The 14,910-nt window shown below is 44.5% G+C and overlaps 1 protein-coding gene across 6 annotated transcripts in view; it reads left to right on the top strand.

The window, feature by feature from the left end:
- The window catches only part of LOC115076167 (sialoadhesin-like), a 144,136-nt gene that overhangs the window by 51,953 nt on the left and 77,273 nt on the right, over window positions 1–14,910 (top strand). For all 6 annotated transcript variants that reach the window (XM_029577305.1, XM_029577304.1, XM_029577308.1 and 3 more), the window contains 2 exons: window positions 890–1,183; window positions 12,488–12,754. In XM_029577305.1, the coding sequence (XP_029433165.1) occupies window positions 890–1,183; window positions 12,488–12,754 (561 nt within the window). The remainder of the gene's footprint in view (window positions 1–889; window positions 1,184–12,487; window positions 12,755–14,910) is intronic.

Raw genomic sequence — 14,910 nt, 5'->3', positions numbered from 1 at the left:
GTTGCAGCCCATTGTGGGCAAGAGCCTGTAGATTACGTCTATGAGGCAAAAGTAAAATAATCTGATACCATTCCCAGAATAAAAAGAAAAAAATTATAGAGATGACTGGAAATTTGTTCAGTAAATAATTGGATATTTCAATCTATAAGGTCTCATATTTTATGGGTCAAGCTTTAGGTTATGATCACATAAGCAATTAGCAATTCATGCAAGTCAGTTATTTAAAACTGTTAAGTCTTCCAGTTGTGGATGGCCAGTAAATGCTTCAAGCCTGCAGCATAAGTGCATCAGTGCCAGCAACAGAGCCAGGTCTCTGAAGCTGGAAGGGCTGGAGACCCATGGTACAGGGGCAGGGAGTGACCAGAGGGACTGGAGGCCTTCAAGATGACGGTAGCAGTGATGAGTGCATGGGGGCATGAAATTTGCTTTCCCCCATAATTGTCTGCCCTAGGCACAGGCCTAGTGTGCTTGTGTTTAAATCAAGGGCTGGGGACTTGTCTAAAGCCAGTGCTGCTTATGTGGATGATCATAGCCTTTAGCTGGAATAGTTCTGGAAGTAGCTTAAAAAAGCAAGTCACAGGCAGCTGAGTCTTATCACCCACACCCACACCTACACACCGATTAGTATCATCCTGTTACTCTTCTACTGCCCTAAAAACAAATATTCTCTTGCTGCTTTTCCATTGTCTTCACCCACAACCAATTTTCTCCTGTTACTTCTCTGTCCCCATTTATTTATTTATTTTATATTCTGCTTTTTGGCACTTCAAAGCAGATTACATTCAAGTATTGAACAGAAACCTATGAATGACTCCAAGGAGCTTTTTGCTGCAGCTCATGATAATAACCCTTACTATACTGTGCTATACTTTACAAATATTTTCTGCAGATTCACCTGATGAGCTAGCACTGACTTACCCTGAAATAATGTCTGAAGGAAAATCGGTCACCCTCAGCTGCTCTGTTGAGCACACCTGTCCCCCCAAACCTCCATCTCTGACCTGGGACCAGTTTGGGAACAAGGCCAGCATCCACCATGAAGAGCTCTGGGAAGGCAGGTGGAGAACTGTGAGCAGCCTGAACTATTCCCCTTCCCCAGAGGATCATGGGAAACGTCTCCAGTGTGTGGCTACGTACCCAAACCGGCAAAAGTCTCAAAGAAGTATGACATTCAACATAAGGTGTAAGTAATCATTCTTAGAGCTGATACAGCTGTATCTGAGTGTAACATCTGCCCCTGAGGGACCAGTCTGGGATCTATTAATACCTCTGTGTGGGCATTTCCTGTATAGCATCATATGTATAAATTATCTCAGTGATTGTATGCTTTCTGAAAGTTTTATACCCTGCCATTTAGGTCAGGCACTGCAGGTCTCATCCCCTCCAAAATAAGCACTGTAGGCTCATTAGATCTCAGCACTTCCACTATGCGCACTGTAGATACCTGAAGTCTCCCTGCATTCCCATGTCCCTTCATTTAATTCTGTTCTCTGCACAGATCGTCCCCAAAACACAGCCCTTTCCGTTTTTGAAAAAGAGTCAGTGAAAGAAGGAGACTCTGTCACCCTGACGTGTTCCAGCCACAGTAACCCTGCAGTGACAAACTATAGCTGGTACCAGGGCATAGAGGAGGAGGCCCTTCAGCACCATGGACAGCAGATAACGCTGCAGAACGTGAGCTGGGATGGCGGCCCCTATTACTGCAGAGCGCACAATGCACTGGGGACGGGCTCGTCTCCTCCGCTGAGCCTAAGGCCTGGATTCACTATTCTCGCAGATTTACTGATGTTGTGCTAATCTCGCAGAGAATAGAGAATTGCGCGGTAACAGGGGGCGGGCCTGCGAAAGCCGGCAGCCATCGCACCACTGCGGTGTGCCGACTGCTGGCTTTCACACCGAATAAAAGGTGTAGTTATTCTGCATGAAACTGGAGGCGATAAAGGTCCTTACCTTCCGCCGCCAGCAATGTCTCCGCAGTGTTGACCCTGGTGCTGCCCCGACTCCTCCTCTTCCGGGGCCGACTCCACCCCGATCACCCTATCGAACGCGTGTGAAAAGTCCCTTTTCGTGTGCGCAAGCTATTGAAAATGGCCCCCTAAACGTGCACTGTAAGCGATGTTTGTATCATTTCGAGCTGAGTTCCCCTGAGTCTTCTGAATGTGTTTTGATTATTCGAGTCTTTGGAAGAGATTTACTGATGTTGTGCTAATAAGCTGGACTGTGCTTTGTGTTGTGGTTATCCTCTTTTACATTTTGCATAAAATGAATGACCTGGTTCATTTATACATGGTTGCTTTTTGTTTCTTTATCCACTCGCGACTATGCCCTTGGTTTGCTTATATTTATTTTGTCCATTATATCTGCTGTTTATTTAAGTTTTAGACTGTACACCTATTTGGATAGATTTGCAATCTGAAAGGGCAATTCATCAATGCCTTAAATGAAATAAAAATAATTTAAATGGGGAGGGCAAATTTCAAAGCAATTTACCTTGTTGAAAATCGTCTTCTGCTCAGATAAACGTGTGAGCTTTCGGAGAGTGAGTACTTCCTGTCGGGCATCAAGAAGACATTCCCAGGCCAGGTGGCAACACAGTATTTTCAAAAGCATGCATGCTATTGCCTCCTCCTGCAGAGTGAGCAGGCACTGTTAGTATGCATACTTAGCAACTATACAAATTATTTGAAAATTGTCCCCAAAATGAACACTGGGTTCAGATCTGATGGGGCTGGGGACGCTGCAGAAGCAGCCGTCACAGCCACTAGGAGGAAATAGTCTAACGTATCGCTCAGTGATGACCACTACTGGCTAGATTTAGAGGTGAAAGCAATGGGCTCCTGAGAGAGCCTTGTTCTGTTTCCCTACTTTGAGAAGGAATGTTAAATGCAATGTGTGGATGATTTTAATGATAGGTTACAAATTTTTACTAATAGGTCTGAAATTTCATTTTTTAGTTCCTTCAGAACTCTGGGGTGTATACCATCTGGTCCAGGTGATTTACTACTCTTCATTTTGTCAATCAGGTCTACCACATCTTCTAGGTTCACCGTGATTTGGTTCAGTTCATCTGAATCATTACCCATGAAAACCTTCTCTGGAATGGGTATCTCCCCAACATCCTCTGCACTAAACACTGAAGCAAAGAAATCATTTAATCTTTCCGCGATGGCCTTATCTTCTCTAAGTGCCCCTTTAACCCCCTCGATCATCTAACGGTCCAACTGACTCCCTCACAAGCTTTCTGCTTCGGATATATTTTAAAAAGTTTTTATTGTGAGTTTTTGCCTCTACGGCCAACGTCTTTTCAAATTCTCTCTTAGCCTGTCTTATCAATCTCTTATACATTTAACTTGCCAGTGCTTATGCTTTATCCTATTTTCTTCTGTTGGATCCTTCTTCCAGTTTTTGAATGAAGATCATTTGGTTAAAATAGTCTCTTTTACCTCACCTTTTAACCATGCCGGTAATCGTTTTGCCTTCCTTCCAACTTTCTTAATGTGTGGAATACATCTGGACTGTGCATCTAGGATGGTATTTTTTAACAATGTCCACGCCTCTTGCACACTTTTTACCTTTGTAACTGCTCCTTTCAGTTTTTTTCTAACTATTTTTATCATTTTATCAAAGTTTCTGTTTTGAAAGTTTAGCGCTAGAGCCGAAGATTTACTTACTGTCCCCCTTCCTGTCATTAATTAAAATGTGATCATATTGGGCCAGATCATTCCCTCACCTATTGGGCCAGACATTCCCTCACCTAAACAAGCCAGATTAGACGTCACCAGAAAGAGAGCTTTCTCAGTAGCCGGTCCCATCCTTTGGAATTCACTCCCAAACCCACTCCGATCTATATCAAATCCGTCTCATTTCAAAAAATCACTCAAAATACATTTGTTTCAACTCGCATTTCAAACATCCACTCAAGAACAAGTTTAATGCTCATCCATCTATTTCCATATTTACCAGATTCATCTCATTCCTTTTCCCTTTACCATTCCCATACTCTCCTCCTACTAGCTACATTCCATTTTTTCATAGCCCCCCCTCCCCCCCTCCCTTCCTTCCTTCCCCTGACATGAAATCCATGGCAACATATTTTTATTACTTTGTTTTTAAGTAATTAATTTGATTTATTTTTTAAGCTAATTTCTTAGCTATTGACTAATTTTTGTATATTTTAACTTATTTTTAATTTGACTTTTTTTGATTAATTTTATTTCCATTATGTAAACCGTTTTGACAAAAATCTCTTTTATAAAACGGTATATAAAATTTTTTAAATAAATAAATAAATAAATATGTTTTATATGTTATATGTTATATATATGTTATAGAATCCGGGCTCATTGCATGCAAGGGGGTGCACACATGTACACCTTGCACGCACCAAGCCCGAGGGGAGCCCTGATGGCTTTCCCCCTTCCCTCCAAGGGAAGGGGTAAAGCCTCCCTCCTTGGAGGGAGGCTCCTTGGAGGAACCTTTTTTTCTGGCCCCCCCTTCCCCTATCTAACCCACCCCCATCCCTAACTAAATCCCTCCCCTACCTTTGCTGCAAAAGTTACGCCTGCCACTGTGCCGGAGCACTAGACCCCGCCCCCGGACCACCACCATGCCCCCAAACCAACGCCACGCCCCCGGCTCGCCCCTTTTTACAAGCCCCGGGACATACGCGCGTCCCGGGGCTTGTGCGCGCCACCGAGCCTATGCAAAATAGGCTCGGCAAGCGCAGTGGCAGATTTTCTCGGGTTACGCGCGTATGTTATGATCACTATTGCCAAGCAGCCCCACCACCATTACCTCTCTCACCAAATCCTGTGCTCCACTAAGAGTTAGATCTAAAATTGCTCCCTCTCTCATCGGTTCCAGAACCAATTGCTCCATAAAACTGTCATTTATCCCATCCAGGAACTTTATCTCTCTAGCATGTCCTGATGTTACATTTATCCAGTCAATATTGGGGTAATTGAAATCTCCCATTATTACTGCACTACCAATTTGGTTACCTTCCCTAATTTCTCTTAGCATTTCACTGTCCGCCTCACCTTGTTGGCCAGGTGGACGGTAGTATACCCCTATCACTATACTTTTTCCCAAGACACAAGGGATTTCTACCCATAAAGATTCAATTATGCATTTAGTCTCATGCAGGATGTTTATCCTGTTGGACTCTATGCCATCCCGGACATAAAGCGCTACACCGTCTCCCGAGTGCTCCTCTCTGTCATTGCGATATAATTTGTACCCCGGTATAGCACTGTCCCATTGGATGTCCTCCTTCCACCATGTCTCTGAGATGCCAATTAAGTCTATGTCATCATTCACTGCTATACATAGGAGCGCGACCTAAGGGGCGTGCCCCTTAGTGCGCCCCTTCGTGCGCACCCCTGTGACCCGTACATTCCTCCAGTTACTGAGCCCTCAACAGGGGAAGGTAAAGTTCTTCTTCTTGCTCAGCCCCTCTCCCCTTATCTGTAGCCCCTCCTCTACTCGCACAGCCCCACCTCCTATCGCCCCGAACCCACTCTGACTTGCACTGTTTTGCTCCACTATACCGCTCTGTTTTGCCGCACTATTTTGCATTGATCCGCTTCATGCCATTGCTCTGTTCTCTGCTACACGGTATTGCACTGTATCTGTTACACGGTATTGCATTGTATCTTGCACTGTATCTTGGATCTGATTTGTCCTGCCTCCCACACCCCTGTATCCACCACCTCGTATCCTGCCTCCCACACCCTCCCGCACCTTATTCTACCCGACCCTCCTTTCTTCATACCCTCCTCCCAAGTACTACCGCTCCCCTGCCCCCTCCTTTGACCCCTCAAGGTCTTCTTCTAGTCACCTTCTCCACCATGCCCCCCACGCTCACCCCGATCCCACCACTTTCCCCATCCCCTGTATTCACTATCCCACACACAGACAGCCACCCTCCCCTCTTTTCAACTCCCCAACCCAGCGCAAATCCCTTATCCCCATACTAGTCTCCCCCCTAACACAATTTCTCGGCCTCGCTACACTATCCCTCATGTTATTCAATGCTCACTCCCTCATCAAAAAAACTCACATCCTTGAAGACCTCATTCTTGACCACAAACCAGACATCTGTGCAGTAACTGAGACTTGGCTTAAGTGCACTGACACTGTCATCCTTAACCAACTCCCAACCTCCTCCCATGATATCTTCTCCATCCCCAGACCCAAAAAGAAAGGGGGAGGTATCCTTCTTATCACCAAGAAAACCCTCAAACTCAAGTCCTTGAACATCAACCCCCCCTCCAAATTGGAAGCTGGGATTTTCAAATCCCCGAATCTCCAAATCTGCCTCATCTACGCCCCCCCCCCCCCCCCCCCCGGCCTCCTAGAACAAAATCCCTCCCTTCTCATTGAACTTATCTCCAATAACATAAGCTGTGAAAAGCCTGCCATACTACTAGGGGACTTTAATCTCCATGTAGATGCTACCCCCCTCTCATCTTCCTGTGATACCATCCTCACCGCCCTCCAAGCACTAGGCTTCACCCAAACCATCTCAACTCCCACACACAAAATGGGACACACTTTAGACCTCATTTTCACTAACTCCTGCATTCAGGCCCCCGCTCCCCCATCCTGAACCCCTGTACCGTGGTCTGACCACGCCCTCATCGAGACCCGCCTCACCATAGGCACATCTAATCTCCGCAACTCCCACCACAACAACACCTCCTTCTCTTACCGCAAAACCTGTACCACCGAGGAGCTCTCCACAGCCCTCTCAGAATCCCTGATCAACCTTGACCTTTCCTCTCCTGACACTGCCCTCACCTCCTGGGTCAGCACCACTCAAGACATAGCCATCAAACTCTGCCCCTTCATCACCCGCCAACAACGCTCCCCTCCTTCCAACAACAAACCCTGGTACACCACCGAACTACACAATTTGAAACATGACCTTAGACTCAAAGAAAGAGCATGGCGTAAAGACCCCACCCCTCAGCGCTCCACCTCCTACAAAACCCAATTACACGCATACTGCCTAGCCATACAAAATACCAAACGTGACTACTACTCTTCCAAAATCCACCAAATCACTTTCAACCCCAAAGCCCTCTTCTCCTATGTAGCAGCCCTCACTAACCCCCTTTCCCCCAACACGGCTGAAGAAGATGCCAGCACAAAATGTGAAGAACTTGCTAGTTTCTTCCACAATAAAATATCCAACATACTCCTCCGTTTCCCCCCCACAACCACCCAAACTCACCACACTTCCATTACCCACCAGAAACCCACCTCACTTGACACCATAGAACTCACCACATCTAAAGAAATTGAGACTATCCTTAAAAAATCCAAACCTGCATCCCACCCTTCCGACACTATACCAACCAAAAACCTCATCTCCATCCCCAACACCATTGCTGCACCCATAGCCGACCTAATTAACTGCTCCCTTTCCTCAGGTTCCATCCCTGACCCCCTTAAACATGCCATAGTCAAACCCCTGCTCAAGAAGCCCTCCTTAGACCCCAAAGACCCAACTAACTACCGCCCCATCTCCAATCTCCCTTTTATTTCTAAAATCATGGAGAAGGTAGTCAATACACAGCTCATGGCATACCTTGAGGACTTCAACATACCCCACCCAGCACAGTTTGGCTTTCGCAAAAATTTAAGTACCGAAACCCTCCTCCTATCCCTCACAGACTTCCTCCTCACTGGCCTTGACCAAGGACAAAACTTTCTCATTGCCTTCCTCGACATATCCGCCGCCTTCGACACGATAAGCCACGACTTTCTCATTGCCCGCCTCACTGACATCGGCATCTCTGGCACTGCACTTCTATGGTTCAAATCCTATCTCACTAACAGATGCTTCTCTGTCAAATTTGGCCAATCAGAATCCTCACGCTTCTCCCTCTCCCAAGGTGTACCACAAGGCTCCTCCCTCTCCTCCACGCTATTCAACATATACCTCCTCCCCCTCTGCCATCACCTAACTGATCTAGGACTCAAATCATCATCCCCATCCACGACACAATAACTACCTCACTAAGTTTCTGGGAGAAATGCCTCTCCTCCATCAACACCCTACTCACATCCATGCAACTCGCCCTTAACTCTGCCAAAACTGAGCTACTCCTCATACATAACCACCAAACCTTTATGCCTAATACTCCCACTGACCCCCTAACTACTTCTCCCCTCTCGCATCCCGCTGTAAGGAATTTAGGTGTCCTACTAGACCCTCACCTGAACCTCAAAAACCACATCACCTCAGTTATCAAGGGAGGTTTTTACAAACTCATGGTCCTAAAAAAGCTCAAGCCCCTTCTCCACACCCATGACCTCAAAACTGTCATCCAAGCCACCTTAACATCTAAGCTAGACTACTGCAACTCCCTGTATCTCAGCCTTCCTTCCTCCTCTATCAGACCCCTCCAGGTACTGCAAAATGCCCCAGCAAAGATCATCAGTAATGCACGCAAATCAGATCATATCACCCCTATCCTCAAAAACCTTCACTGGCTCCCTATCTCTTCCCGCATCTTGTTCAAAGCCATCACTATTATACACAAAGCTATCTACAACCACAACTCCTCCTGGCTTAATGAACCCCTCCGACCCACTCAATCCTCACGCCCGACCAGAACTATTCATAAATGTTCCCTTCTAGTTCCCTCTCTCAGGAAAGCCCGCCTCTCGGCCACTAGGAATCGCGCCTTCTCAATTGCCGGCCCTAAGCTCTGGAATGATCTACCGCCCAACCTCCGTATGGAACCCTGCCCCTTCAAATTTAGAAAACAGTTAAAAACATGGCTCTTTCATCAAGCCTTCCCCGATTAACTTTCTGATCCCCCGTCACTTCCACTAACCCCCCCCCCCCTCTTTTTCCCGGCCGGCCTGCCTGCCTGTATAATTGTATAAATGTATAACTATATAATTGTATAACTGTATAATTGCTTCCACCTACCCCTGGCTCAATTTGTATATAATGTATATAATGTACTCATACACATCTAATTAACCTTGTTACTGTTCCTCTCGCCTTCTCTCCTTCTATCTTAGTTTTGGGGTCCCCCCCCCCTGTTATTTGCCCCCCTCCCCCCCCCTTTATTTGTATTTTCTATCTACTGTTATTATGTAAACCGATATGATGTGTATTTTAATGTCGGTATAGAAAAGCTGTTAAATAAATAAATAAATAAATAAATAAATAAATATACATTCTAATTCTCCCATCTTACTTCTTAGACTTCTGGCATTAGCATACAAACATTTCAAAGTGTGCTTTTTTGTTTGTATTTTCATTCTGCTTTCCAGTCGATAGGGATATAGAAACATAGAAATGATGGCAGAAGAAGACCAAACGGCTTATCCAGTCTGCCCAGCAAGCTTCACACTTTTTTTTCTTCTCATACTTATCTGTTTCTCTTGGCTCTTAGTAACCTTTTGGTTCTATTTCTCTTCCACCCCCACCATTAATGTAGAGAGCAGTGTTGGAACTGCATCTAAGTGAAATATCTAGATTAATTAGTTAGGGGTAGTAACCGCCACAATAAGCAAGCTACAACCATGCTTATTTATTTACCCAGACTATGTAATTCAGTCCTTGTTGGTTGTTGTCTGTATATAGATCCATTTTTCTTAATCCCCCCTGCTGTTGAAGCAGAGAGCTATGCTAGATATACGTGAAGTATCGGTCTTCCTCCCCTGCCGTTGAAGCAGAGAGCTATGCTGGATATGCATGAAGTATCGGTCTTCCTCCCCTGCCATTGAAGCAGAGAGCTATGCTGGATATGCGTGACGTATCAGTCTTCCTCCCTTGCCGTTGATGTAGAGAACTATGCTGGATATGCGTGACGTATCGGTCTTCCTCCCCTGCTGTTGAAGCAGAGAGCTATGCTGGATATGCGTGAAGTATCGGTCTTCCTCCCCTGCCATTGAAGCAGAGAGCTATGCTGGATATGCGTGAAGTATCGGTCTTTCTCCCCTGCCGTTGAAGCAGAGAGTTATGCTGGATATGTATTGAAAGTGAAGTATCAGGCTTATTTGTTTGGGGTAGTAACCGCCATAACAAGCAAGCTACTCCCCGCTTTTTTGTGAATGCAAATCCTTTTTTCCACATTTCCCCTTGCCGTTGAAGCTTAGAGCAATGTTGGAGTTGCATTAACCGTGTGTATGTTTATTGAATAAGGGTATTATCTCCAGGTAGTAGCCATCATTCCCACGAGCCACCCACTCTTCATTCACGTCCTCTAGAGTTTATGGATCTACAGTGTTTATCCCACGCCCCTTTGAAGTCCTTCACAGTTCTGGTCTTCACCACTTCTTCCGGAAGGGCATTCCAGGCATCCACCACCCTCTCCGTGAAGAAATACTTCCTGACATTGGTTCTGAGTCTTCCTCCTTGGAGCTTCAAATCATGACCTCTGGTTCTGTTGATTTTTTTCTGACGGAAAAGGTTTGTCGTTGTCTTTGGATCATTAAAACCTTTCAAGTATCTGAAAGTCTGTATCATATCACCTCTGCTCCTCCTTTCCTCCAGGGTGTACATATTTAAATTCTTCAATCTCTCCTCATAAGTCATTTGATGAAGACCCTCCACCTTTTTGGTCGCCCTTCTCTGGACCGCCTCCATCTTGTCTCTGTCTCATTGGAGATACGGTCTCCAGAACTGAACACAGTACTCCAGGTGAGGCCTCACAAGACCTGTACAAGGGGATAATCACTTCCCTTTTCTTACTCGATATTCCTCTCTCTATGCAGCCCAGCATTCTTCTGGCTTTAGCTATCGCCTTGTCACATTGTTTCGCAGACTTCAGGTGAGTTTTTAATTACAGGTACTTGGATTACTTTTCTTATGTATGTAATAGGCCAGATTGACAAACTGAAGAGGTGCAAATCACCTGGACCAGATAGTATACACCCCAGGGTTTTGAAAGAACTAAAAAATGAAATTTCAAACATATTACAAGTAATTTGTAACTTATCCTTAAAATCATTCGTTATATCTGAGGACTGGAAGGTGGCCAAAATAACTATGATATGTAAAAAGAGCTCCAGAGATAATCTAGGAGTGGTGAGCTGGGAAAAATTGTGGAAACTATTATAAAGAATAATATGGATAGATCAAGAATATATAGATAGACATGATTTAATGGGATGAATAAGCATATGGATAAAGGTGAACCAATAGATATGGTGTATTTGAATTTTTAGAAGGCATTTGACAAAGACCTTTCTGAGAGGCTGCTAAGAAAATAAAAATGTCATGGGATAGGAGGCAATGTCCTTTTGTGGATTGTAAACTGGTTAAGGACAGGAAACAGACATTAGAATCAAATGATCTGTTTTCACAGTGGAAAAAGGTAAACAGGGATCTGTACTTCAACCGATGCTTTTCAATATATTTATAAATGATTTGGAGAGAGGTTCAACGAGTGAGGTGATCAAATATGCCAATGACACAAAATTATTCAGAGTAGTTAAATCACAAGTGGATTGTGATAAATTGCAGGAGGACCGTGTGAGACTGGAAGATTGGGTGTCCATATGGCAGAAGAAATATAATGTGGACAAGTGCAAGGTGATGCATATAGAGAAAAATAACTCATGCTGTAGCTACACGATGTTAGGTTCCATTTTAGGAGTTACCACCCAGGAAAAAGATCTGGGTGTCATAGTTGTTATTACATTGAAATTGTTGGCTCAGTATGCTATAGCGGTCAAAAAAGCAAACAGAATGTTAGGAATTATTAGGAAGGGAACGACAAATAAAATGAAGGAAATCATAATACCTCTGTATCGCTCCATGGTGAGACCACACCTTGAGTACTGTGTGCAATTCTGGTTGCCGCATCTCAAAAAAGATATAGATGCACTTTGGAAAGTGCAGAGAAGGGTGACCAAAATGATAAAGGACATGGAACGGCTCCCTAAGAGGAAAGGCTAAAGAGGTTAAGGCTGTTCAGTTTGGAGAAGAGATGGCTGAGGGAGGATATGATAGAAATTTACAGAATCATGAAATGACTTGAAGACATAAAGAGCCATTTACTCTTTCAGATAATAAAAGGACTAGGGGGCACTCCATGAAGTTGGGAAGTAGGACATTTAAAACAAATCAGAGAAAATTCTTTATCATTAAACACACAATTAAGCTCTGGAATTCGTTGCCAGAGGATATGATTAAGAAATCTAGTGTAAGTGGGTTTAAAAAAGGGTTGGATAGGTTCTTGGAGGAGAAATCCATAAACTGCTTTTAATCTTTAGGGTATAGCCACTGATTGTTGCCGGCATTAGTAGCATGGGATTTATTTAATGTTTGGGTACTTGCCAGGTACTTGTGACTTGTGTTGGCCACTGTTGGAGACAGTATACTTGGCTTGATGGACCCTTGGTCTGACCCAGTATGACATATCTTATGTACTGCTGATTTACCTGGCACAATGCAGCACACCAGGACATGTATTGACACCTCTGGGAGCTGAATGTTTTTCCTTTTTTTGGTCAGATGCTCCTAAAGGAACTCACCTTGTCCCTCCGGAAAAGGATCCGATTGATGAAGGAGGCTCCCTGGTGTTAAGGTGTGAGACCAGCAGTAGTAACCCAGCAGTGACTCACTACACCTGGCACAAGGCAGGGAATCTGATAGTGAACCAATTGCAGGAGACCCTGCAGATAGAGTCCGTGACAGCCCAGGATGCTGGAACGTACCACTGCACAGCCCACAATGACATTGGAAGCCTTTCCTCCTCTCCTGTCATTATCAGTGTCACTGGTGAGTACCACAACAGGTACAAAGAACTCTCATGCTTTAACGCGTGAATTTTCTAAAGGTTTACACACATGAAACAGGAAGTTATGCATTTAAGTAGCACGGACACATGTAAGCAGTATTTTGCAAAAGCCTGAACTATGTGCATATACTAGCAATGTTGCACATAAATGTTAAATGAAATAAAAAGGAGCAGTTTAAGAACAGTAAGGGGTGGGATTTGAAAATGCATGCACAAGTTGGACTTTTGTAAGCAGGATACACATGGATATTACCCAGCATATGCAGTCTTTTACACCCCTCCCAATTGAGTCACGGAAATAAAATCACACTTTGCATTTGTTGGGCGGGAGGTCTGAGTTAAGTGGTGGAGAGGGCAGGGTGAACTGATGGAGGTGTTGGCGAGCAAGTGATTTTAAGCACATGCAGAAGTAAGTATTTTCAGAAGCAGAGCACGCACATACTTTATAAAATCTAAGCCACCGCGTGTAAACATAGGGCATGTAAAACATAGGGCAGAGTGGAGTAGCAGCCTGGTGGTCAGAGCAGCAGGCTGCTAACCAGGGAAATGGTGTTCATATCCCACTGCTGCTTCTTGTGATCTTGGACAAGTCACTTCAACCTCTGTTCCCTTAGGTACAAATTTGGGGTTTTATTTAGGAAGCTGTGTTAGGCATTTACTGCATGGCAAATGCCTTAGTATAGTATTTTAAATGCCGTGTGTTATTTCACCCCTTTGGTTATGGGGCTGCCTCACCAACAGGAACTTGATTACACCCGGGCATAACCAAATCCTGAAAAACCTTTTCCTATCAGGAAGGGATAACCCTTACCCGGCAAGTGGTGCACTGGAATTGTGCAGTCTCCCATTCAAAAACGGCACAGGAACAGAAACCAGCTGCTCTCTCAACAAAACCCAAACCAAACTGACCCCACTCACTAAGGCTGGGCAAGGACTGAACCATTGCAGACATCCTCAGGGGAAGGTGCTGCCAGAAATGGTCTGTCCCTTCTCACTATCACCTGCAGGCAGGGATCTATGGCCAGCTAGTGGGAGACCGAGGTACATTCTGAGGAGATATTCCCCGGAGGGGGATTTAGAAGGAAAATACCTATAAAACATATATTTTAAAAGAGATACACGTGCACAAATTAGCAGATGCAAATACAAATAGCGCTTATTCGCGCTAGTGCTATTTTATAAACCTCACACTTACATGTGCAAGTATCAATGCGCACACACATTTGCTTGTGTAACAAAGGGGAGGAACAGAGGCAGGTAGGGGCGGGCCAACATTTGCATGCGTAAGTTGTGATTTTATATCCTGTGAATGCAGCGCATGCAGGGCTCTTACTTCTGCCTTTTATCAGATATGAGTGAATAAAATTCCTTATAGCCAAAAACTGACTGGTTGAGGGGTCTGGATTAATTGAGGGAAGTGCAGGCTAAAGAACCTGCAGGTCTTGTTGACCTTCTTTAGACTGAGCAAACTGGTGGACTAACTGGTAAAACTGGTGATTTCCTTCACACGCGCGCATACCATAAAATGTGCGAAATTGTGCGCGTAAACGCTGACAAGTCCTAAAGAAAATACATGAATAGCAGTTGTTCGTGTAAATGCTTAAAATTAGGAGTACACATATGCATGTACAGGTGTATTTTATAAAATGCATGTGTACATGATATAAAATCCCTCTGCATACAGCCGCACAGACACCCACATACGCATGAGTATAGTACAAGTTACCATCTTAGTTTGCATTTTCAAACCTACACTTACTTTTTGCACAGAAAGTAAAGGCATAAAATGCAGGTGCAAAGATCTGCGCATTCTTTGTCCCTGTGGCAAGTTCTAAAGTGAAAGTGTGCATGTGCTTTCACTTTCAGAACTGGTGCCGAGTGTACCCACAGACTTTGTAGCAATGCGGTCAGTTTAAAACTCACCCCCATAAGGGAATCCTCACTTTAGACCTTTCCACATTAAAAGCACTCAGCTTTGTAGTGGATGCACTGAGAGGAAGCCAGAGGGGTCTCTCATGGGAAGAAGGGTCTCACTGGCAATAACTGAACCTGTAAAACATCTGCAGCCAAATGAGAGTTTGTTTGTACTCAAACCCCTGCCCCTTCTCCACCTCCTCCCATCGTCACCTCACCCAAC

This window comes from Rhinatrema bivittatum, chromosome 14 (genome assembly GCF_901001135.1).
Source record: "Rhinatrema bivittatum chromosome 14, aRhiBiv1.1, whole genome shotgun sequence".
NCBI classification, from domain to species: domain Eukaryota; kingdom Metazoa; phylum Chordata; class Amphibia; order Gymnophiona; family Rhinatrematidae; genus Rhinatrema; species Rhinatrema bivittatum.
Note: the sequence above shows the minus strand (reverse complement) of the source record. Positions and strands in the feature narration are given on the sequence as shown.